The sequence below is a fragment of the Chiloscyllium plagiosum genome, chromosome 31 (assembly GCF_004010195.1).
Source record: "Chiloscyllium plagiosum isolate BGI_BamShark_2017 chromosome 31, ASM401019v2, whole genome shotgun sequence".
Taxonomy (NCBI): Eukaryota; Metazoa; Chordata; class Chondrichthyes; order Orectolobiformes; family Hemiscylliidae; genus Chiloscyllium; species Chiloscyllium plagiosum.
Window position 1 is genome coordinate 22705385 of NC_057740.1, and position 23239 is coordinate 22728623.

Genomic DNA, 23239 nt, shown 5'->3' on the forward strand with positions numbered 1-23239 from the left:
TTGACAACTACCTCCCTGCCTGATAGGTATATACTTAAGGACCTGCAGTAGTTGTTCCTTGAATGAATTCCACATTTCAAGTGTGTCCATCCCCTGCAGTTTTCTTCCCCATCTTATGCATCCTAAATCTTGACTATTCAAATCATAATTGCCTTTTCCCCCAGTTATATCTATTCCTCCCCACTGCTATTGTAAACATAACCGAATTATGGTTACTAATCGCCAAAGTGCTCACTTACCTCCAAATCTAACACCTAGCCAGGTTTATTCCCCAGTATCAAATCCAATATGGCCTCACCCCTTGTTGGCCTGTCTACATACTGTGTCATACATTGCATATATTGAACAAAAACTGACAAAGAATGACTACATTGTATGAGATCTTGTCTTTTGTATGACCTGTTGGAGTGAGGCCTTGTCTATCCACTCCAAAAGGGCAGAAAAGATTCCCTAGAATTATTCTGAAGAACTGCACGGACGTCATTCTATAATCAATATTCATCCTTCAAAAACACTGCAAACAGGTCATCCAGGCAGTATCACACTGCTGTCTGTGGGAGCTGGCTATTACAAATTAGTAGCCTGTTTCTCAACAGCGAGAACAATTCAAAAAGTGCTTTGTTAGTTGTAAACCGCTGTTAGACAACCATAGTTGTCAAAAATACCACACAAAAAGTCTGTTCAATAATACATTCAAGGAATAGGAACAAAATATGTTGGAAATGCTCAGCTTGGCATTGGTGGAAAAAGTGAACTTTTCAGGTTGAAGACGTTTTCCCAGAACTGCCAAAGATACCCAGCATTCCTGCAGTATTTGATTTTGTTGACGTTGGAGGAAAACAAGGTTGGTGATGGTCAAAGATTTATAACTTTTTGTTTTGAAAGGGAGCAATGGTGTTTTTGAAAGAGATGACATCACCCTTCATTAGGAAACAATATGAGTGAAGATTAAAGCGACTACGTTCTGGTCAAGTCATATCTTTAAATCTGATCACTGAAGTGTAGGGGTATATTCATTCGGGAAAGGTGCCAAAATCATCTCAGCTCTGGGCTGAACCAGCTTGTTTGTTTCACACTGACACTTTGCCTATCTGCTTTAATACGTGGGGGTTAGGAAAAGGAGCGGGTCCACAGGTCAGCCAACTGTCAGGTTGTTACTGTTTCTCTGTCCTCTCATCAGGTCAGGACACGTGGTAGAGATTTTTGCAGTCAGACATCAGGTAGGAGGAAATATGTCCACAGTGTGTGACAAACAACAGTTCCAATTGGGCTAAAATGCATTGAATTTGGTTGAGTAAAGCAAGTTGCTAAACCATAGGAGAGGATGGGAAGACAAGATTTGAGGTTGAAACCTAGTTCAGCACTGGCTGATTTTTGTAGGGATGAACATGCACAACTGCACAAACATCTAAACTTAGAATATGGTTAAATTTCACTACAAAAGCCAAAAACAGTTAAGGGAACAAGCATCAGCAAATAAGTGAATTAATTCCACAAAATTTTCAAATATCTCCTCCTGATCCCAATAACAAAATAAGCAATATACTCAAATTCAAGCTCACCTTGTAGACCTTTCGGTAGATCCATAGTCTTTATGATTTCTTCAGCAATGTCAAATGCATTCAATCCAGTCAGCTTCTTCTCCCAGAATAACTAGAGTGTTACAGAAGAATAAATATTTTAAAAGCAAGAGCTGGAAAAAAGTTTTCAAAACTTGCTACAATTTTTGAAGCATTTTAATTAAAAACAAACAGTAGAAACTAAAAGCCATTTAATTTGACCCAAGTGATGTAGAACTTGCAGACAAATGGGAAGCATTTAAAAACACAAACTTCCCCAATGGCTTAAAAGCATCAGCAAACAGATAGCATGTGGCAATATTAAACCATTTTGGTCATTACTATTCAACATGCTTGCTGAAAAGCATGTGCAGAGGCGCTGGTTGAGGACAGAATTAAATGTAGAAGCAGTGCCCTACTTGGACAAATAAGCTAATACTCTTGATTTGCACATGGTAAGGTCTCAAATTGGCAGACTGCCAGAGTGCTGTTGATGCTATTAAAACAATACCTCTGCAAGCATCAGTCCCTTCAGGAAGGGCAAAGAGGGGAAAAGCAGAAAGTAATTATAAAAATTAAAGAAAACAGAAACGTCAAGATCATTTTCACTGATCTACAAATACAATATTAAACATCACTACCTGCCGTGGCTGTTCTACAGCTTTCTGTGGATCCATTTTTACTTTATTGTTGGGGTGGTTGGTCACTTTGGTAACTGGTTGTTTGAAGATTGAAGCTGTCTGTCTAACAGGTAGTGAAGTGTTCAGATCTGGTTTGCCCTGTCAAAGTAAATTTGTTCATGAGTATGGATAATATAACTGAGCAATTATCATCAACTTTATAAATGACATGATACTAAACAAATTCATCAGACTGCAGAATACTGTATTTTAAACATTCAGACCTAACATATAAAATACACAAGATTAAAAACTTCAAGACATTATAGTATAATATTATTACAAAACGATTCAGAATATATGGGGCGAAGAAGTTCAGCAGCTTTACTGGATAATGATTTCATGTCGAGTGTCATTGAACTTTCTGGTGTAGAAAAAGGTCCATTGCCTTACCAATTTTAGAAGGGTCTCAAGTTAGTTTATCTACTTTCTTTATTGATCTGTAAGTTCTACTCGGCAATTTCTTTTTTAAACACTTCAGCTACCAATTCCTTCAAGTACCCTCTGCTGAAAGATATGCATGGGCAGACAGAATCATGCTGAGTTATGATGTCTTTCACCTTAATATACCTTCTGATGGCCATCATCATGCTGCAGTGATAGTACAGCTTGAGAAGTATGGATGGTGCCTTGCAGGACTATCAACTGAAACATCGTTACGCAAACCACTCTGCCCTACAGATTATGTCAGAAATTGAATATTACAATGATAAATAGTTGAAATGTTTCAACTTTCCAATGGAAGAACAAAACTTGAATTTGACATTTTATAAATTCCTACTTTGGAAATAAAACCAGTCTGACTCCAGGTTGGGATACAAACAGACTCTAACCTCACACCTATAATGCATTGTCTGAGGTGAGATGTCACTTTTTATCCGCTGATAAAACATTAAGTTATCTCAGGGCTGCAACGTCAAAGAAATTCTGGGATTTACATCTTAATCATTCGAAACCTGCATCCACATTCCAAATGATTAAGACTTAACAGCCGTCTAGCTTTGTCTAATACATCGCATCAGTTGTATGACACTTTGATCTTTTACTTATAAACTGTGTCCTATGCACCTGCCCCACTGATAAATGAGCAGCGCTCTGAAAGCTTTTATTTTCAAATAAATTTGTTGGGCTATAACCTGTTGTGATTTTTTAAACTTCATCTAAAATGTGTTATGCAAAATGTGCAACGTAACACTCAACTCTTGTGACATTTCCTTTCCCATTATCCTTTTCTTTAGGGCAGCATGATGGTTCAGTGGTTAGCATTCTTGGGTGACAGTGTGGAGTGTGTGGGTTTCTTCCGGGTATTCCGGTTTCCACCCACACTGCAAAGCTGTGCAGGCTAGGTGGATTGGCCATGCTAAATTGTCCATTATGTCCAGGGATGTGCAGGCTAGGTGGACAAGCCATGGGAAATGGAGGGTGAATGGATAGGATAGGGGAGTAGATCTGAATTGGCTGCTCTTCAGAGGGTCAGTGTGGACTTGATAACCCAAAGGGCCTGCTTCCACACTATGAACATCCATCACCCATATATTGGAACCTGTGTTGACAATGTAATCATGCAGCACCTATCAACAACAGACACTATGTCCCTTGTGGCCTAGTGAGGACAGCATACAATTAGGATATTAGTTAGTTACTGTAATGCTCAATGTCAAAAAGCCTCCCTTTAAATGTGTCTGAACTTTAAGAAAATTACATGGTTGCACTTTGACTTATTTATATATTTTGAAGTATTCTCAAGAAAATAGAGTTGCTGATCCACTTCTTATAACAGGTCACCCTTTATGTTGCCAAGTAACAGTTTCTAATGGGGGTTCAACTAATTATTTCAGGACAGTAATTTAATTGTTTTGGAATTTTGAGCATTAAGGTGCCAGCTAAAGTTTCCAAATAGACAAGCGGTTATAGAAAATAAGGAGCAATGGTGTTTCATTGTTGATCATATGCTGCAATAATGCAACCATTTTAGTTGAAGGAAATGTAATTCACCAAGAACAGAACAAGCACTAATAGGAAATTGAAATCATTATCTCATGTGAGTCACTGCTGACACTTCTAGTTTCCCCAAGCATTTCCACCAGCAACAATAGATTACACATGATTGAAGATGTCCGATTCTAAAAACCAGCAAGTTGCCAATCTTGAACCATACCAAGTGATGATCAGATGTTTCACCAAAACGAGGAAGCAAAAATATTCATGTCTCAGCTTATCCTCTCACATCTGCAAACAGCTGGTTATACATCCAATTTCAATATAGGCCTGTAGGCAGGTCTCGAAGGCTTTCACTCAGGTCTACAGAGGAATCTCACCACCTCTAGTCTGGAGAATATGCATAACATTAGTTGAGTTTGCACTAACGTAAGAGGATGGAATCTGTTTTGTTTCCAATCTTAGATTTGTAAAAGCCAATTGAGTTAATAAAGTCAGAATCACGGATCACACTTCAAACCATTGTGGAATACAATTAACTGGTGAAAATGTCTAAATCTTAAATACCTTGACCTGGTTGGCAGAGTCGAAGCGCAGTCTCTGTCTGTTCTTGTTCAGTTTGCTGATCAACATTTTTCCTGTTCGGAAATCGAAACTGCTCAGATCCATTGAATTTCCCAGGTAACGTGCAAGCTGTGGCTTGCTTCTGAACTTCTTTCCACTTGGGCTAAAAGTAAGGCAAACAAAAATTGAAGTGTTTCTTAATGTACTAAATAAAGCAATGAAATAATGGCTTTGAAAGCTAAGATTTAACTTTGATAACTAAAACCTACTGATAATGTGGTATACACACAAGTACAGAAATTTTAGACATGCTACCAAAACCACTTGCTGATCTAATAGCATTGTTAGATTTTTGTTTACTTTCCAATTTTAACAGGGATTAGTCATGATAATCCAAGAAACCATGTAGAATCCACACTCATGGGCATCATTAACAATTAACCTTTTGACATGGCACAAGTAGGAAATTTTGGGTACTGAACTTTCCATTAAACAAGGTGTTGATCACAGTCATACAAAATAATGACCAAGATCTCCACCACAGGGAAGGGAAGAGAAAAAAAAAGTGCCATTTATGCACTATCCTCATGCACCTCGAAGCAGCTGGTTATACAGCAGCATTGGGAGAGGCCTGGAAACAGATGCCACAACATTTTCTTAGCAGGAAAAAGGTGAACTGTGCAGGGAGACTTCAAGGGGGAAAAAATAATAAAAGATAAAAAAACAAGAAAATGAAATTTGTAACCACATTTACATAGTCCCAGAAACTCTAGAACTTCTACAGTGTTAGTCATTTGGACCCATGATCCCCACATACCAATCTCCTGATCTCAATCACGCTAGAGAAGGAGAAGGTGTCGCACGCTTCCCCATGGGGAAGAAAAAGGACTCTCACGCACCTCCTAGTGGACAGCTCAAGAGCTACATTGGCAGAGGCCTGGTAGCAGATCACCTGCCTCTCTTCTTGGCCAGGGAATGGTGCGTGATGGACAGGCAACCTAAACAAGAGGGGAGAAACACAATTTAAAATAGGGGATGGAAATGGAACATAATCAAGCATTTTGAATTTTTCCCACCCCCATCATCTTCAGAGATATTTGCAGAACTTCAAAATGATAGCACTTGAGAGAGCAAGGGATTGGTCTAATAATAAAATGACAAATATGTTAATAAACATGTAGAGTCGAACTGTTCCTTTCCCAGAAATATTACTAAGTGCATTTAAGGTCATAGTTGATCATAGTTCTTTTAAGGAACATTTGGGCTTCTATTCAACATAAATTTAAAATCTCAAAAGTTGAGACCTGCCTATGCAGATCAAAGTGGCACGGTGTTAAGTTTTTAAACATATACTACCTCACCCGTCTACCACAGCTTCACAATAAATGCCCACTAGTGTGGTATGATAAAATGGGGAAATAATTTTCGAATGAAATAAATTAGACATAACGAATTTAGTTAAAAGAACTTTTGTCTGCAAATTCTAAAAGTTTTGTGTGTGAAATTGCAATCAGATACAAGGTCCTGAGCTTTAACAGCTCTGAAATTGCCTTGAAGTCTGGTAGTATCTTGGAAGTGGAATCTGAAGTTTAGTAGAAATATAGGTATTGCAAGACAATGTTTTGGAGGACATATCCTGAAAGACAATAATCTGGCTCTTGGAAAATAGTCCTTCAACATTCAGACGAAAAACACCTCAAAATATAAATCACATATCCCATAACCCTAGGTTTTTTGGTAAATCATAAATATATAACTGAGCCTCGAACGTATTCAATCACCCAGACTCCAGTGCCTACTTTTGGAGAGAATTTCAAATACTCAATGACCCTCAGAAGAAAAAGTCTTAAAATGGGAGCTGTCTTATTTTCAATTGGCACGAACTTGGTCTAAATTATCCCAAGAAAATATCCTGATTAAATCCCGTCAATCTTCCTTGTGTATAAATTACCCCAGGTCTAAATGAGTACAGGTCAAACTTCTCAACTTCTCTTCATACGACAAACACTTCAGCCCATGAATCAGTTGACTGAACCCTTTCTGAACCACTTCTAATGCAAGTATATACCTCTTTAGAGGAACAAAAACTGCACACAGTACTCCAGATACCATCTCACCAAAGCCCTAAGAGACTTATTTTATACTGCATTCCTTTACACCAAAATTCAATATAGCATTTGCTCTCTTAACTGGTGTACCACATGGTACATCTGATTCATGTTCAAGCACACTGAATCTAATGATTCTGCGGTGCAGTAGTAGTGTTTCTACTGCTGGCCAGAAAGAAACCCAGATCCCCTTGTACGGCAGCCTTTTAAATAATACTTTGCCTTATCAGACAAACTGCTAAAATGGACACGTTTACATTTTCCTATATTATGCTCCATCTGACAAACATGTGTCCACTCAGTTAACCTTTGCAGGCTTTGCATCCTCCTCAGAACTTGCTTTCTTACCTATCTTTGTATCACCAACGAATTTGGTTACAATACAGTCGGTCCCTTCATCCAAGTCATTAATATAGATTTTCAATGTCAGATTGAGGAAAATGAAAGCTATGATAAAAGTCTTCCAGACTTAATTCTGAAAATCTAACACAAGTAATTTAATTATTAATGCATTCAATAATTTCAAAGTTATATGAAGAGCAGGAAGGTAGAAACTGTTCCAATTGCCCTTTGTCTTTAGACGATGGGTGACAGTACCATATAAACTATAGGAAAATACATCAGCATGGAAATGTTCACCGCTCGCTATTGTTTTTTCATTACCGACTTCATAAAGTAGATTTAAAAAATAGATATGCCCACTTACAGTGGCTTGAGTTGCAGAGAAATAACAATCACTATGCGGCACTACACATGACAAACTTACTTAAAATCCAGTATCCTAGAAAAGATTTCAGATGTTCATATAAATAATAAATCTTGTGCTTGAAACTCTGCAATTATACCTATACCAACAGAAGACCGTCCTTTGCAATACTGGAATAAAAGTAATATATACATTCTTCACAAAAATATTTACTTTTGAGAAACATTGATCCTGAATAACAGATATTATTGGCTCCGTGCTCAAATAATCAGTGGTTTCATTGACAAAAATGCTATCGAAGATCACCAATTTGAAAAGCATAATTTGATAGATAATATCCATTTCGTAGACTGTAACATATTCGGACTCAGCAGTTACTCTCAACATTTATTTACTGAGATGCCTAGGGGTTGACTTGTATTCACTGTGGATGATTTGTGGAAAGCTCATTTCAATTTTCCCAGTTTGTGAATGTTATGAACCCCCTATGAATGATACAATATAAAACTGGCTTGATGGACTCACATTTACCATTTCTCAAGCTCATATTATATACTGCATATATCAACCTGGGAACAGAGGATACAATATCTAAACTTATTATATTCAGTGCAGAAAGATCCTCAAATTAATTATCTAACGTTCATATCACTTCCATGAATGCAAATGTCCCACCACTGGATTACTTGATCCTTTTCAAATCAGTGGCAATTTCCCATTTTTCAGCTCAACCTCTAAAAATTCAGATGGTAAGTTAATGTTTTATATAAACATTTATCTTCAAAAGGTCAGCAAAAATTTATGAATAAATTGATACAAGCTGCTTTCATTAAAATGTGAAAACATTTTGTATAATATGAAGCTTCACAGCATAAGGACTCTCCTACATAACATCCTGAATTCTTGATTTGTACACTAAATAAATCCTCTCTAACATAGCTGTCCCACCTCTGTCAGCATACACAAGATGCAAACAGAGATTGTTTCAAAAGCCAAGAGCTTCTCTGAAGCTATTGGCAAATAGGTTAAAATCAACACCTCAATTACACAATCTGATTATCATGATTGATAGGTAGAACACACAACTATAGATCTTTGAATTTATGTACAGCGAAAAAACAAATTATATACTTGCAAAGAGCAAATCTATATACTATACAAACATGATTGTGATACCTTGGACAGTTAACATATCTAAAGCTAACATAAATTAAGGTTAAAGAGTAGACAATTTGCCTTAGAGGGAGTATAATGAAGAATCACTAGCTAGTTTTTGTGATGAGGGGACTGACCTTTGAGAAGAGACAGAGTACTAGACACACACACACAGTCTCCAGAGTTTAGAAGAGTGACTGATGATCTAATTGAAATAAGTTTTAAGTGACTTGGGAGAATTGTTGTTAGGAAGATGTTTCCTCTGGCTGGGGACTCTAGAACTGAAAATCACAGTCTCAGCACTAAGGGTTAGCCATTTAGCCATGAGATGAGGAGAAATTTCTTCAAAAGGATTATGAACCTTGGGAATATTTCACCAAAACAAGCTGTGAATACGCAGGGTGCGCATATGCATGGCAGAAATTAAAATTTATGGGTACAAGTGTATTAAGCAAAAGGGAATGTGCTGTAATGTGTCAGTTAAGTGAAAGATTTATCAATTTTAGTGAATAGCAGAACAGGGTGGAGGATTGATCTGCTATTCTAACTCCTAATTCTTATGCTCTATGTATTGCATGTTTCACGTATAATTCCACTTGAAGTTTTAACCTGCACTGTGCTTTAGCAAAGAAGAGGATAATTATCTTGGCTTATCACTATTTTACAAGAATAATGTACTTAGACTACCTTTTTATCTCCAATTTTTCTCCCCAATGCAATGAAAACTCTGCACATACATGTTCAACAGGGCAATTCCCATAAATCCTATCATTTTTGTGCATGTACTGTGACAAAAGTAATTGTAAACCTATTATAATGATTCTTTCAAGGTACACAGAAAACAAGAGTCCTATTGAACTGAAGGCAAACATGCAAAACCATGTGATTTTCACAAAGCAATGATATGACACTAGGCATGGATACTTGCTCAATTCATGCACCAAAATAAATTGATCACAGTTTGCATTAAAGGTGTACAGTAATTTAACTAAATTGCAACTATAAACACATCTCTCAAATAATTTCTTCCATTCTGCCACTCCTGTGAAGACCATAAGCATTTAATGGACTAGAAAGAACTGCACTCTCAAATGAGTTATTCTGGAGTGTGGTTCCACAGGCATCACCTTTTAAATGGCAAGATGCAACATTCATGTCAATTATGCATTAATGGTTGAAAGTTCTGTTCTGTGTTAGAAGCAAATTGATTTCAGAACTCTGGTGATGGTAGGAAGACGACAATAAGACCAAGATTCCCTTTCCTGATTCCTACTCAGCAGTTTTGACTGGATATCTTGGTCAGTCTACTAACATTCACTGTCTATACTCACACTTCAAGAGTGGCCACCCAGCCAAAGTATTCACCGCCTGTGGATCTGCAGAATCCTAGTTGCGAAAAATCTGCTCTAGATCACAAATAGGGAAGTATGCAAAACATCATGACTGTCAGGAAATACTTCATGACTTTGCTTTTAAGTTCTGCAGTTTGCAGTAGCTTAGAAGCAGCATGAACAGATTCCAAAACTACCAAATTAAAATGAGACAAAAATCTTGGGAGACAGACAGAATTAAGATCGTCTCCGTCAGTTTTTGTTTGTAGACAGAAATGATTGCAATTAAATTTTAACTTAAACAGAATAAGCCTGACAGCCACGTGTTTTAATGTCTACTCACACTGGCTCCATTCCTGAAATGGACAAAGAAGTTCATCAGTTTTAATCTGGATTATTTCACCACTACACCCGCAGTGCCAAAATCCTTCATATAACACTAGCCACTAACTATATTCCCAACAGCTTTCGGAAGCGTCCATGTCTTTTGAGTGCGTTTTGGAACGAAGGATCCAGATCAAAAACAGAACTTGAATGGGGAAGAAGTCTGCAGAGTGGCGTGGATAACGACAGCATGCATCAACAAAAAAAAAACCTCAAGCGAGGGGTGTGAGAGATGAAGAGCTGGGGGGGGGGGGGGTAGCGCCAAGTAACTTGAAGCTGCGTTTTGTGGAAGCTAACTCACCGTGGCCTCCGACAAAGAGAGGCACAATGCTACCCTTACCCACCCCCACCCCAAACGATATGCACAAAGCGGCAGCTGCTTGGGGGGAGAAATAGGGGGTAACAGTGAGTAAAGGCCCTTGATTCTCATCCCTGCGGAGGGAGAGTGCAGCCTCGGCCGGGGGTCCGGGTCCAGGCCACCCCCTGCCCTAAGAAGCCGGCGTTAGGCCGCGGCCTCCCCCCCCCCCTCTACACACACAGATCCTCCCCGGGTACTCACCTATAATAATAGACGTCGCTCTTCCCCGCCGACAGGCCCGACTTTCGAGTCACTTCTTCCCTTTTCCAGCCGGAGGGGAGCGCCGAGCACTCGAAACGCTTCCTTTCCATCTCCAGGATTGCCGGCTTGGTGTGGGCAGAGGCCTAGTGGACGGGGGTGGGGTGGCGGGGCTGTAATGGTAGCCTAGCGGGGGGGAGAATGTGGAAGACCCTATCGCTTCAGGCCGGGCCGCCGGCGCTTCGTGCCCCGTGTCCGCACAGCCCGCCTCGCGCCGCCGCTGCTGCACAACACTCCGCGCAGCCGCCTCACCCCCCCACCCCCAGGCCGACCCGACACAGCCCCCAAAAGCCTCCCTCCGCGCCGCCGAAGTAGTACCGCCTCACTGCTGCTGCTGCTTCCCTCCGTGCGGGCGACAGAGACATGACTCTCAGTCACCAGTGCCAGCACACACTCAAGTCTGCAATGAACCGCTCCATTCGCCTCCCCCTCCGCACACCAAAACCAAAAACAAAACCGTGCAAGGACTTGAAACCACGGCTCGCAATTTAAAATATAACCAAACGCAAACATTTTTATTACAAAAGTTGGAAAAGTACCCGGAGAACTCTTGCCCCCTTCCTCCAATTCCGACAGCCCGTCTCTTCATTCTGTCTCAGGCAGTGAGTAAAGCGTAAACTAAATCAGTTTGGGGAGAGTAGGGGGTTTTAAGAGAGAAAAAGGCTTGCGTTTTATTCAGCGCCTTCTAAAGCACTTTGCAGCTAATTAAGTCCTATTGTAATGTAAGGAGATATGCAAGTTGTGCACAGCAAGGCCGCACAAAAAGGAGTGACAAAGGGTCTATTCTTGTGACGTTAAAGGATACTGGCCAGGGCAGCTGTGATAACTTTCCTACCAAAAGATAGGGTCTTGGTTTAATGTCCGATCCAAATTGGAGCACCGCTAGGACGCAACGGTGACAATTTTAATGTTTTGCACCCAACTTGAACCTCAACCTTCTGACTCAGACGAATGTGCTTCCAAATGAGCCAGTTTCAAAAAAGCAAACAATCCAAAGTTTACATATTGTTACAGTTTCTGGATACAATGTACAGTACAGACATACCATTGATAAGACTGCCAATTCTATAGATGCAGTTTTCGGCACAAGATCGCCAGCTGTGCCTCCAACCTCAACAACCCCTTAGAACAGTCTTACCCATTAAATGTTTTTGTAACAAATAAATGTATGCAATAAAAAAAACATACACAACACCCAGGACAATCCTGGTGTGTTGGCAACTTCATGTACAAGTTTTAACCCTTTCTCACTTTTGGGTATATATGCGCCCATTACCAGCTGCAAGAATGGTGCTCCGCGACAAACTAATCAAAGAACGAACATGCCCAATGTGGAGCTATTCTTTACAACATTGGCTTGAGTATAACAATAAGTTGAAAAAATGCTCTTAGGAATTCCACACTGTAGGGATTCTTTAAAAAAATGTTCTCTGGTTGAAAGGATACTCGTTAGCTCAAGTGCCTCATTCAAAAGACCTTGTTTTAGCATTGATTGCAAAATGTTCCAGGCAAACCCATTGCTATTATCAAACATTTACATATTAAGCCTCTGGGCAGTAAAAATAGCAGCAGGTACCATGAGCTCCCAATAACGACTGTAGTGCTTCTGCTATCTCCGCAGTTGAAATTAACTTTCGGGCTAGGGATTAAACCTGGAATTTTCCTATCTTCAAGGCTCAGCAAACCAGTTGATAACCTCATCAAACCACTAACAGAGTTGGATACGACCTTAACCATATCTTGGGCACGAGTAGGTCAACAATTTGACAGCAATAAACAAAAGCTAAGTATTATCGTAATCAAGGTGAATATACGTAGGAGGAACATTTCATGCAACTTTCTTTCTATTTCAAAACACATTGATAGTGATGGACTTGCACTCTAAAATGAACTTTTAAGGAATAACATCAGAGCCAATGACTAATGTACTCAAAACATGACACCACTCAGTAGGCTCATGCCCGAAACGTCGATTCTCCTGTTCCTTGGATGCTGCCTGACCTGCTGTGCTTTTCCAGCAACACATTTTCAGCTCTGATCTCCAGCATCTGCAGTCCTCACTTTCTCCTACCATTCAGTAACAGACGATCAGTTTTCTGTTACAATAAAATCAAAATGTATTAGTTAACATTTTAAGCCATGTCATGGTCAAATAATATGCTTTGGCAGTATTTAATATCAAAATCTATGCTAGCTCAATAACCCAGTTATTTGAATATTTACGTATATATTGATCGTCCGTATAAAATTTATTTATCATACTGCATCCAACTCAATGCTACCATCTAGTGTTACTGAATATTTTTAGTTACTCGGTAGTATAGAGTGAGAGTCATCAGGATAGAATTGCAATCTCAAAAGGGAACGATAATGCTGCATGAGAAGAGAGACTCGATTAATAGAGGTATGGCCACGGAAAATGCGCCAGAGAATAGATAGCTGCGAAGCTTTGTTTAAATTCTAACCAATCCAATTGCCATTGAGAATGCAACAGAAAATGGCCATCTCCAAGCTTATCTTAAATTGTAAAAAGGCAAAACGTGGACATGTTATTCCCGTTTGCAAAGGACGAGTGTCCTACATGTGAGTATGTATAGCTTCTCAAATCAGTATAAAGTAACCTCCACAGCTCTCATATGATATTCCATTAGTTTATGAATCAAGAATGAACATGATATAAGATATGCTTTCCTGATGAAGGGCTTTTGCCCGAAACGTCGTTTTTACTGCTCCTCGGATGCTGCCTGAACTGCTGTGCTCTTCCAGCACCACTAATCCAGAATTAAGATATGAATGAGCAATAATAAAAAGAGCATTGCTATTTTTTCAAAAGAGAATTTAGTTGACTTATATCACATTCTTCCCCACTCTGTAACTTTCTTAAATTTCATTCACCACTCTATTGTCACTATCAGCGTAAATATGGCAGAAAACGGAGGAAGGACCTAAACATTACAGTGCTTCCTTTTATTTTCAAATAACTTACTCAGCAAGTTGAAGAAAGCTAACAGTAGGCAAGGCTCTGTGAAACGTGACACGCCTGTCCTCTTATGGAAACAAGCAAAATAATTTTCTCAGGTGAAGTTTCCTCTAACTTTAAACTGCACATTTAGAAAATTTTACGATTCAAAATGCAGAACATCTGACAGTCACAACTTAAAGAATCCTTCCATTATATCTGACTTGTGTTCATTAAATATATTGAAAAAGTGAAACTCAAGAATTTTTAACATTCAGTACAAAACCTTCTTTCATTTCAAAATAGATTTACTTTAGATTACTTACAGGGTGGAAACAGGCCCTTCGGCCCAACAAGTCCACACCGACCCGCTGAAGTGCAACCCACCCAGACCCATTCCCTTACATTTACCTCTTCACCTAACACTACGAGCAATTTCCCCTTACCTGCACATTTTTGGACTGTGGGAGGAAACCGGAGCACACCCACACAGACACTGGGAGAATGTGCAAACTCCACACAGACAATCGCCCGAAGCCGGGTCTCTGGTGCTGTGAGGCAGCAGTGCTAACCACTGAGCTAATTAGATCATCCTAATTAGCTTGAAGATGGAGCCCTGTGTACTTCAAGGGACTCAGGAAGAATAATATTTCAAAGAAAAACTGCTAACTATAGAGTCAGAGAGAAGTACAACATGGACAGATGTTCAGACCCTTTGGTCCAACTTGTCCATGCTTAAGTCCCATTTGTCAGTATTTGGCTCATATCCCTCCGTACCCTTCCTATTCATATATCCATCAAGATGACTTTTAAATGTTGTAGTTGTATTAACCTCCACCACTTCCTCCAGCAATTTCATACAGGTGTCACCGTGTGTGAAAAAGTTGCCCCCAAAGGTCCCTTTTAAATCTTTCCCCTTTCACCGTAAACCTATGCCTTCTAGTTTTGGACTCCTCTACCCTGGGGAAAAGACCTTGACTTTTCACCCTATCCATGTTGCTCATGATTTTATAAACTTCTGTAAAGGCCACCCTTCAGAATCTGACCCTGTACAGAAAATAGCCCAGCCTATTCAGCCAATCCCTAAAGCTCAAACCCTCCAACTCTGGCAACATCCTTGTAAATCTTTTCTGAACCCCTTCAAATTTAACATCTTTCCTATCGCAGGGAGACCAGAATTAAGTGCAGTATTTCAGAAGTGGCCTAACCAATGTCCTATACAGCTGCAACACAACCTCCCGACTACTATACTCAATGCTCTGACCAATAAATACAAGTATACCAAACGCTTCCATCACTGTCCTGTCCACCTGTGATTCCACTTTCAGGGAACTATGAACCTCCACTCCAAGGTCTCTTTGCTTGGCAACACTCCCCAGGACCTTACCATTGTACCTTATGTACACATATAAGTGTATATGTCCTGCCTTACCAAAATGTAGCACTTCACTTTTATATAGACTAAACTCCATCTGCCATTGCTTAGCCCATCTGATCAAGGTCCCATTCTACTCTGAGCTAATGTCTTTTGGTGTCCACTACACCACCAATTTTGGTGGTATCTACAAACTTACTATGAATACCTCCTATACTCATTCCCAATTCATTTATATAAACATAATGCTATATGAATGTATTCGTAACTGATTTTCTTCACTCTCGTGAATTACAGATTGACTATACATATACAGAAAAAAAAGCAAGGGATTGCCAAGAAACAAAGGATTTATTTTGCAAGGTAGTCTAGGTGTAATGCACCCAGTTTGTTTAATATGTCATTATATTTGGCTATTTCCTTTAAAAAAATATGATGGAACAATGTACTAGAATCATCAAATATATGGAACATAATTATCAGGAGCAGTTTGATATTTTCTAGACATTAAAAATGTGTAATAATTTTTGCCTCTCACTTTTTCTGAAAAAAATTCAGCTCGATACTAAACAACAATAGAAACATCCTAATTTTTATTGTCTATGTCAATTTTAAGCATAATACTTTTGAACCTGAATCACAACAGGCTTTGCATTAAGTCTCAGATGCTTTTCTTCCTCAGTTAAAGTTTGAGGATTTCTAACCAATCTGCGAATGCATTATACTCACTTTTTCTCTGTTCACCAGATTTATCACATCATGTGTTCAAATAATCATTCCCAGCACTTCGAAGTTTTTCTTAAATTTAGTGTTACTTTGTCGATATTGCTGGATTTACCTGCGGTTCTCTCCAATTCTTTTCAACTGCAAACTGAAATGCACGTCCTATTGTATTTAAGACCTTGTTGAGGCGACAGAGCAGGGACTAAATTGATGAGTCAATCAGATGTGCAGGGAAAATCCAAAATTCCTCAAAATTCCCTTTCACAAATAAGTCTTTGCATTGCCTTTAATTGTGCATTCAAAATATGTAAATTCAATGACATGATCTTTATCACAGAAAAATGTTTGCTTTAATCATATGAAGGTCATCTGGGTTCATTTAATAATATTTCAGAGATAGAAGGTGTGGATTAAAACCTCAATTTATGATAAATTTATGATATCTTTTACAATGCAGGAGGAATGCTGGTGTCTCAGGCTCTATTTGAACTATTCAAAGAGAAGGAGATTCTTTTGCTGCTGTGGCTATATTTCTTCTCAATTGCCAACATCCCAAAAATGATCAATGCATGTTTTCAGCATGTTTTACAACAAAGGATACCACTTGATCCATCAGGCAGTCTGGTAATAGAGGCTCAGACTAATATCCGATTGGTTTCAAATCTCACCACTGCAGCTGGCAGAATTTAAATTCAATTAATAAGTATGGAATATAGTCTCAGTGATGGTGACCATAGAACTTTCAGTTTACTACCATCCTTCAAGTGATCGGATTGTAGCACTGACTTCTGTTTCCAGAAGTCATGATTGCAGAGATTTCAGAGGTCCATTGCAGAAGAATAAGAAATTAGGGGGAAATGACTAACAAGCTACTCAGTTTAAGGGTTGCAGAAATAAGAAACAAATGTTGGCCCTGCCAGCTAGGCCCATACTTTACACAAGAATAAATTAAACTAAATGATGAGTCTTCAACAGGTAGATTCCTCACTGGGAAAATGGTGATGAGGTACAAAAAATTTCTCCCAAAGACAAATCTCATATTTTACTTTTACGGTGAGGTCAGGGTAACTCGGTGGCTAGCAATGCTGTCTCACAGCACCAGAGGCTCTGGTTCAATTGCAGCATGTAGAGTTTGCACCTTCTCCCCACATCACCCATGTGTGGGTTCTGCTGGGTGCTCTGGTTTTCTCCCACAGTCCAAAGATGTGTAGGTAATGTGGGTTAACAATGGTAAATGTGGGGTTATGGGGATTGGGGGATGGGGGTTGGATACTCCTTGGAGGATTGGGGCAGACATGATGGACCTCTTTCTGCACTTTAGGAATTCTATAATTCTAAACCACTTGGCAAAGGAATGTAGATTCTAAATATAATGATAACAAACCCCCACAAGCACTGTGCAGGTTTATATTCGCTACAATTCTGCATTAATCCCAATCATTAGAGATCTGTCTCAATTTCACACTCTCTTAAAATGGTGTATAATTGCACTGAACTTTTTTTTTTGCTGATGTAAGATTTTGAATATCTTTTGCTGCTAGACACCATGAATTGTAAATGATAAATGCTTATAAATTAGGCAACACATTAAAATTGACCCAATATGTACAAGGTATGGAATAAAAAAAAACATGAAGTTTGGATTATCTTTCAACCAAAATTCCTTATGTTTGCAACTAAGTGTGTTAAACCTAGGCGAGTCTGATGCCAACTCTGAGATACAGCACAATTCTAGGGATTTAGTGCTCCCTGATTACACTTAAATGCAGAGATTACAGGAGACTAGAAGACAAATGATTGAGTTTATAAACACTCAAAATGCATCAATAGAGTAAAGATTTTCATTGTTTTATTTTAAATATTCACGGTGTAGTTTAGGATTCAGAAGACAAAGTGCTGAAGTGGATGCAGTGTATGTTTCACATTAACGCATCAACTTCAAAAGCTGCAAATAATAATGTTTCCTGCTTCTGCTTTAAAGTTCAAAAAAACAGAAATGTTCAGTTCAGAAAAATTTAGACTGTCCTGATGTCTGAAGCCATTGGTCACTTGTCTCGATTGTTCATCTACATCCTGCAATGCAGAAAACACAGCAAATAAGACAAACATATTTAATACAGAACAGTCCTAGCTTGAGCTAAGGCAGCGAAGCACCAATAAAAAGTTTACATAGCAAATGCTTTTCTTAATTCTTTGGGCATAGGAATAATGTATGCTGAAGCTACTGAAACTATAATCCAGTCTCTTGCAACTCCCAGTGATTGGATTCATAGGTAGAATTAAAAATATTGGAGGATGGGAAGAAACTGTTCAGCATGCAACGTGAATATGTTTTTGGAATAAGGAAAAAATTTGGAGTGATTAGTCTGGATCTTGAAGAATAACAAGGAAAATAAATCTGTGTTAATAGACTGAGTAGCCACTTCCTACTTGTACATGTCTTAGATCTTCTATGAGATGTGCCAGGAAGAATAATATGTTCAAATTAAATAGGCCTATGTGGATTGATCGAGACCAATTCCTTTAGATGGATTTATTGAGGTCAACATTCTACAAATTCCAAATCAATAAAATTAGCATATAAAATCCCATCATGAAGCATCCAATGATTGATATTACAATAAAATTATAGATTGTGTAAAATACTATTCAAAATTTATTAACCAGACTTCACTGGCACACTGCTTGTAGTCCATCACATGGTAATTTTAATTTTTTTCTTACCCATAATCCCCCAAATGTCATCAACTGGTGTCGACCTACAAACCAGCAACAAACCTTTTGTTCCTATGACTTCACCACTAACTTTTGTGTTTCCAACTGTTGGAGCCACGCCTCAATCACCCAATAATCTTTAAGAGTTCCATCACAAGTCATACAGTACTCCGATAGGACAATATTTCAAGATGATCTTTGAACAAACCTTTTGCCAGTCCTCCCAAATTTACTAGTTACTCTTTCATAAACACTCACTTTCCTTTTTATTTTAAAACTCCTTGTCAAGCACCTTAGTTAAATAACAATCCTTATGATTGAACGTAAAATCACTACTATAAGCTGCAATGAAGGACCAAAGGTAGACAAAACTGTAATGAAGGACCAAAGGTAGACAAGCAGGAGACTGGAAGAACACAGCAAGACAGTCAGTATCAGGAGGTGGCGAAGTCAACCTTTTGGGTGTAACCCTTCTTCAGGACTAGGGGTGTGGCAGATAACCTTTTCAAAGTGGGCATCAAGAGCAATAATACAGAATATAGACAGCACAATAGAAAGCACTGACTGCAGGACAAATTAGCTCCAAATGTTCATGCTGTTAAAAGCCAAAGGCCTGTGGAAGATAGTGTTTACTGTTTTTAGTTAGTGAAACTATGTGGAAGGAGAATACAAACTGCATCAGATTAAAAACATTTTAGCTATCAAAAACTAAGACAGTTGGAGATCAATTTTTGTTATTCACTATGGACATAGCTGGCTGGCCAGCATTTATTGCCCTTAAAGTGGTGGTGGTGAGCTGCCTTCTGTAGGTAGACCATTAGGGAAGGAATTCCAGCACTGACCCAGTGACACTGAAGGAACAGTGAAATATGTCCAAGTCAGCTTGGTGAGTGGCTTGAGGGAAACTTGCAGGTGGTATTGTTCTCATATATCTGCTGCCCTTGCCCTTCTACGTGGAAGTGAAACATGGGCTTGGAAGAAGCGGTCTCAGGATTTTTAGTGATTTTCTGCTGTGCATCCTATAGATAGTAACACTGCTGCTACTCAGTGTTGGTGGTGAAGGAATGAATGCTTGTGGATGTGATGCCAATCAAGGGGGCTGCATTTTCCTGGATGGTGTCAAGTTTCTTGAATATTGTTGGCAATGCATTAATCCAGGCAAATGGGGAGTATTCTATCATATTTGTGCCTTGTTGATGGTGGACAGGTTTTGGGAGAGTTAGGAGGGGAGTTACTTGCTGCAGTGTTCTTAGTCTCTGGCTTGCTCATGTAGCCACTATATTTATATGGTGAATCCAGTTGAATGTTTGGTCAATGGAACCCTGAGGATGACGATATTTGCAGACTCAAGTGACGGCAACACCAGTGAACGTGTCAGATTGTCTCTTGTTGGAGGTGGTCATTGCCTGGCTTTTGTGTGTTGCAAATGTTACTTGCCACTTGTCGCCCAAGCCTACATATTGGCTAGATCTTGTTGGCATTTGAACATGGACTGCTTCAGTATCTGAGGAGTCGCGAATGTGTAATGTTCAGAACCAATCAGTAGCAAACATCTGACCTTATGCTGGAGGGGATATCAATGGTGATGTAGTTAAGATGCTTAGGTAGCTTAACGGGGGGAAAAAAAAATCACGAGGTTCTTACAATATGCCTTGTTGATGGGTGGGAAACAATTATTTGAGAACTTGACTTTTTCAGAAATAAGTCAATAATAGCTATTGCCATATGCACTTTAAACAAGTAAATTTGCCCAGAAAAAGTATGTTTCCTGCCATTCTACGTCACAAGTAAACGGTAGCATGGACTCTATATTCATTGCAGAAACCAATTCTATATGTTGGGTTTTGGGCAGCATTAGATCTACTGAACACAAAACACTGCCAAACAGTGTCCAACACCTGCCACTTCAATACAGTACCATGTTCCATGCCAGCATTTCTGTCACAGGTCTGCTACAGTGATCCGACCAGGCTCAATGCAAGCTGAAGGAACAACACCTCACAGATTTCAAGATTCTTAATAAATTCAGAACACGGACACCCTCCTCTATGTTCACCAAGCTTCCCCCACACCCATTGGCCCTGTTTAATTTGGGGTGCTTCCATCATAAGAAATCAATTGTCAACCATTAAACCCTTTGTCTAGCATTTATTAGTCTCTTAGCCTATCAACAACAATCTCTTTATTCTCTCTTTCTCTCTGGGACTCACCTCCATTAATTCTATTCACTCCCCCAATCTCAACGATCAGCATAAAATCCCTTTCCCAGCCACCTTTAGTCCTGATTGCTGGAGTTGAAACCTGAACTCTCTTTCTCTACACATGCTACATGACCTGCTGAGTTTCTCCAACACTTTGTTTTTAGGACTAAATCCTCTCTACTGTGGTGGTGAGAATATCATTGACACAAGTTGATTTTCCCAAAACATTTTCAACAGCCAAAGACTGTCAAGCATACTGACCATTGGTAACCACGTCACTTCATTATTTTTTTAATATGCATAGGTACAAAGAAACATTTCTACTCAACCTGCAGGTAGCAAAAAAACTCTGCACAAATTTAGGAATAAACTGGCTTACCATTAAAACATGATTGCTTCATTCATCCTTGAATTTCCCCCTTATGTAGGGAACATGGTCAAGTATTAGTCTCCAATCTGTACTGTACACCAGTGCTACACAACCAACGCCTCCCCATGTTGCCACTGTTGGAATCCTAGAAAAATAATACAGTTTCAGATTATTTATTTTATCAAAAATCAACAAAGTATCCCTAATCCTTTGTACACAGAATTATCCACTGGACCTGTACATTTCATCCAAATATAGTGGAAATCCAAAAATCTAAAGTTTACCATACTAACTAATCATGATGATAGATTGGAAACAAGATCTTTTAGCTGGGCCAGATAAATCATAGCTTCTAATATATACACTGTGTGAAACTGATTCTTAATAAGAGGTTTTTATTTAACATTTGTACATAGAGATTGCCAATTCTGCCAGAGCAGTGATGCAGCTCTAATTAAAAAATCACAAATGACATCCTATAAAACCATGGTGTAAGATCCACCTGCGCTTTATTCAGATTGTCTGCAGCCTTGGAGGTGGCTGACCAGCTTTCCAAATCTCTCCTCCATTGTCTAGTTCACCAGGTCTATCTTTACCAGGTCTAATGACCACCTATCCAATTGTAGAGAGAGAATATCATTCAATGGTTTCTCTTCTCACTTCCACACTGCTAATCTCAACAATCCCCCAAGTGTCTATTATTCACACCCTCCTATCTTCCATCTACAGGTTGCCTAATAGCAATACTATCTGAAAACATCAGGTTTCACACTTACGATGGTACCCAGGTCCTCAGACCCCTCTCATTTTTTTATGTTGCCTTTAGTGTCAGTCCTGAGTGATTTGATATTTCCTCAAATTAATCATTGGGGCAATCAAAGCCATTGTCTATCAACCCAGCCAAGAACTACATTCCCCAGTCGTTTTCAACCTAAAGTACATTATTTGCGATCTCTACATCCTACTAACCCTGCGAATGTGCTGTTCTCAAGTCACTAAATCCACCTACTTGAATTTCTGTATGCCTTAGCCCATCTTTCATTGAAATTTGCAAACTATGTATTGGTTATCTGAAAACTTGATAATGCCAATTTTCTCCTGGTTAGACCATAAGACATAGGAGCGGAAGTAAGGCCATTCAGCCCATCGAGTCCACTCCGCCATTCAATCACGGCTGATGGGCATTTCAACTCCAATTACCCGCATTCTCCCCGTAGCCCTTAATTCCTTGTGACATCAAGAATTTATCAATCTCTGCCTTTAATTGCGGGTCACCGCTTGTCACCGGCAGCCATTCCGAAAAAGAACCTTATATCCCAACTCTCTGCCTTCTGTCAGGCAGCCAATCCTCAATCCATACCAGTAGCTCACCTCGAACACCATGGGCCCTCACTTTGCTCAGCAGCCTCCCGTGTGGCACCTTATCAAAGGCCTTTTGGAAGTCTAGAAAGACCACATCCACTGGGTTTCCCTGGTCTAACCTACTTGTCACCTCTTCAAAGAACTCCAACACGTTCGTCAGGCATGACCTCCCCTTACTAAATCCATGTTGACTTGTTCTAATCCAATCCTGCTCTTCCAAGAATTTAGAAACCTCATCCTAAATTGGGGTTTGATGGATTCTAGATCCATTGGGGAATGATGGATTCTAGAATTTTACCAACAACCGAGGTAAGGCTAATTGGCCTATAATTTTCCAACTTTTGCCTTGATCCTTTTTGAACAAGGGGGTTACAACAGCGATCTTCCAATCATCCGGGACTTTCCCTGACACCAGTGACTTTTGTTAGAGCTCAACCAACACCTCCGCTATTTCCTCAGCCACCTCCCTCAGAACTCTAGGATGTAGCCCATC

General features: G+C 39.3%; 2 protein-coding genes across 7 annotated transcripts in view; both read right to left on the reverse strand.

Annotated features, from left to right (window-relative positions):
* The window catches only part of mbd3a (methyl-CpG binding domain protein 3a), a 27876-nt gene extending 15933 nt beyond the window's left edge, over positions 1 to 11943 (reverse strand). Inside the window, exons 1-5 of one of the 6 annotated variants that reach the window (XM_043721154.1) lie at positions 11581 to 11943; positions 5641 to 5739; positions 4745 to 4904; positions 2201 to 2338; positions 1563 to 1653 (exon numbers count right to left, since the gene is read on the reverse strand). In XM_043721154.1, coding sequence (XP_043577089.1) covers positions 1563 to 1653; positions 2201 to 2338; positions 4745 to 4904; positions 5641 to 5739; positions 11581 to 11630 — 538 coding nt within the window. In that variant the 5' untranslated portion in view covers positions 11631 to 11943. Of the gene's footprint in view, positions 1 to 1562; positions 1654 to 2200; positions 2339 to 4744; positions 4905 to 5640; positions 5740 to 10984; positions 11319 to 11580 lie in introns of those variants that run through there. The other 5 variants (XM_043721152.1, XM_043721153.1, XM_043721157.1 and 2 more) reach the window with 5 other exon arrangements.
* Positions 11944 to 17925: 5982 nt separating this feature from the next.
* The window catches only part of LOC122565315 (cytochrome b-c1 complex subunit 10), a 15996-nt gene continuing 10682 nt past the window's right edge, over positions 17926 to 23239 (reverse strand). The window contains exons 2-3 of the mRNA XM_043721158.1: positions 21394 to 21529; positions 17926 to 18171 (exon numbers count right to left, since the gene is read on the reverse strand). Of these exons, the coding sequence (XP_043577093.1) occupies positions 21412 to 21529 (118 nt within the window). The 3' untranslated portion in view covers positions 17926 to 18171; positions 21394 to 21411. The remainder of the gene's footprint in view (positions 18172 to 21393; positions 21530 to 23239) is intronic.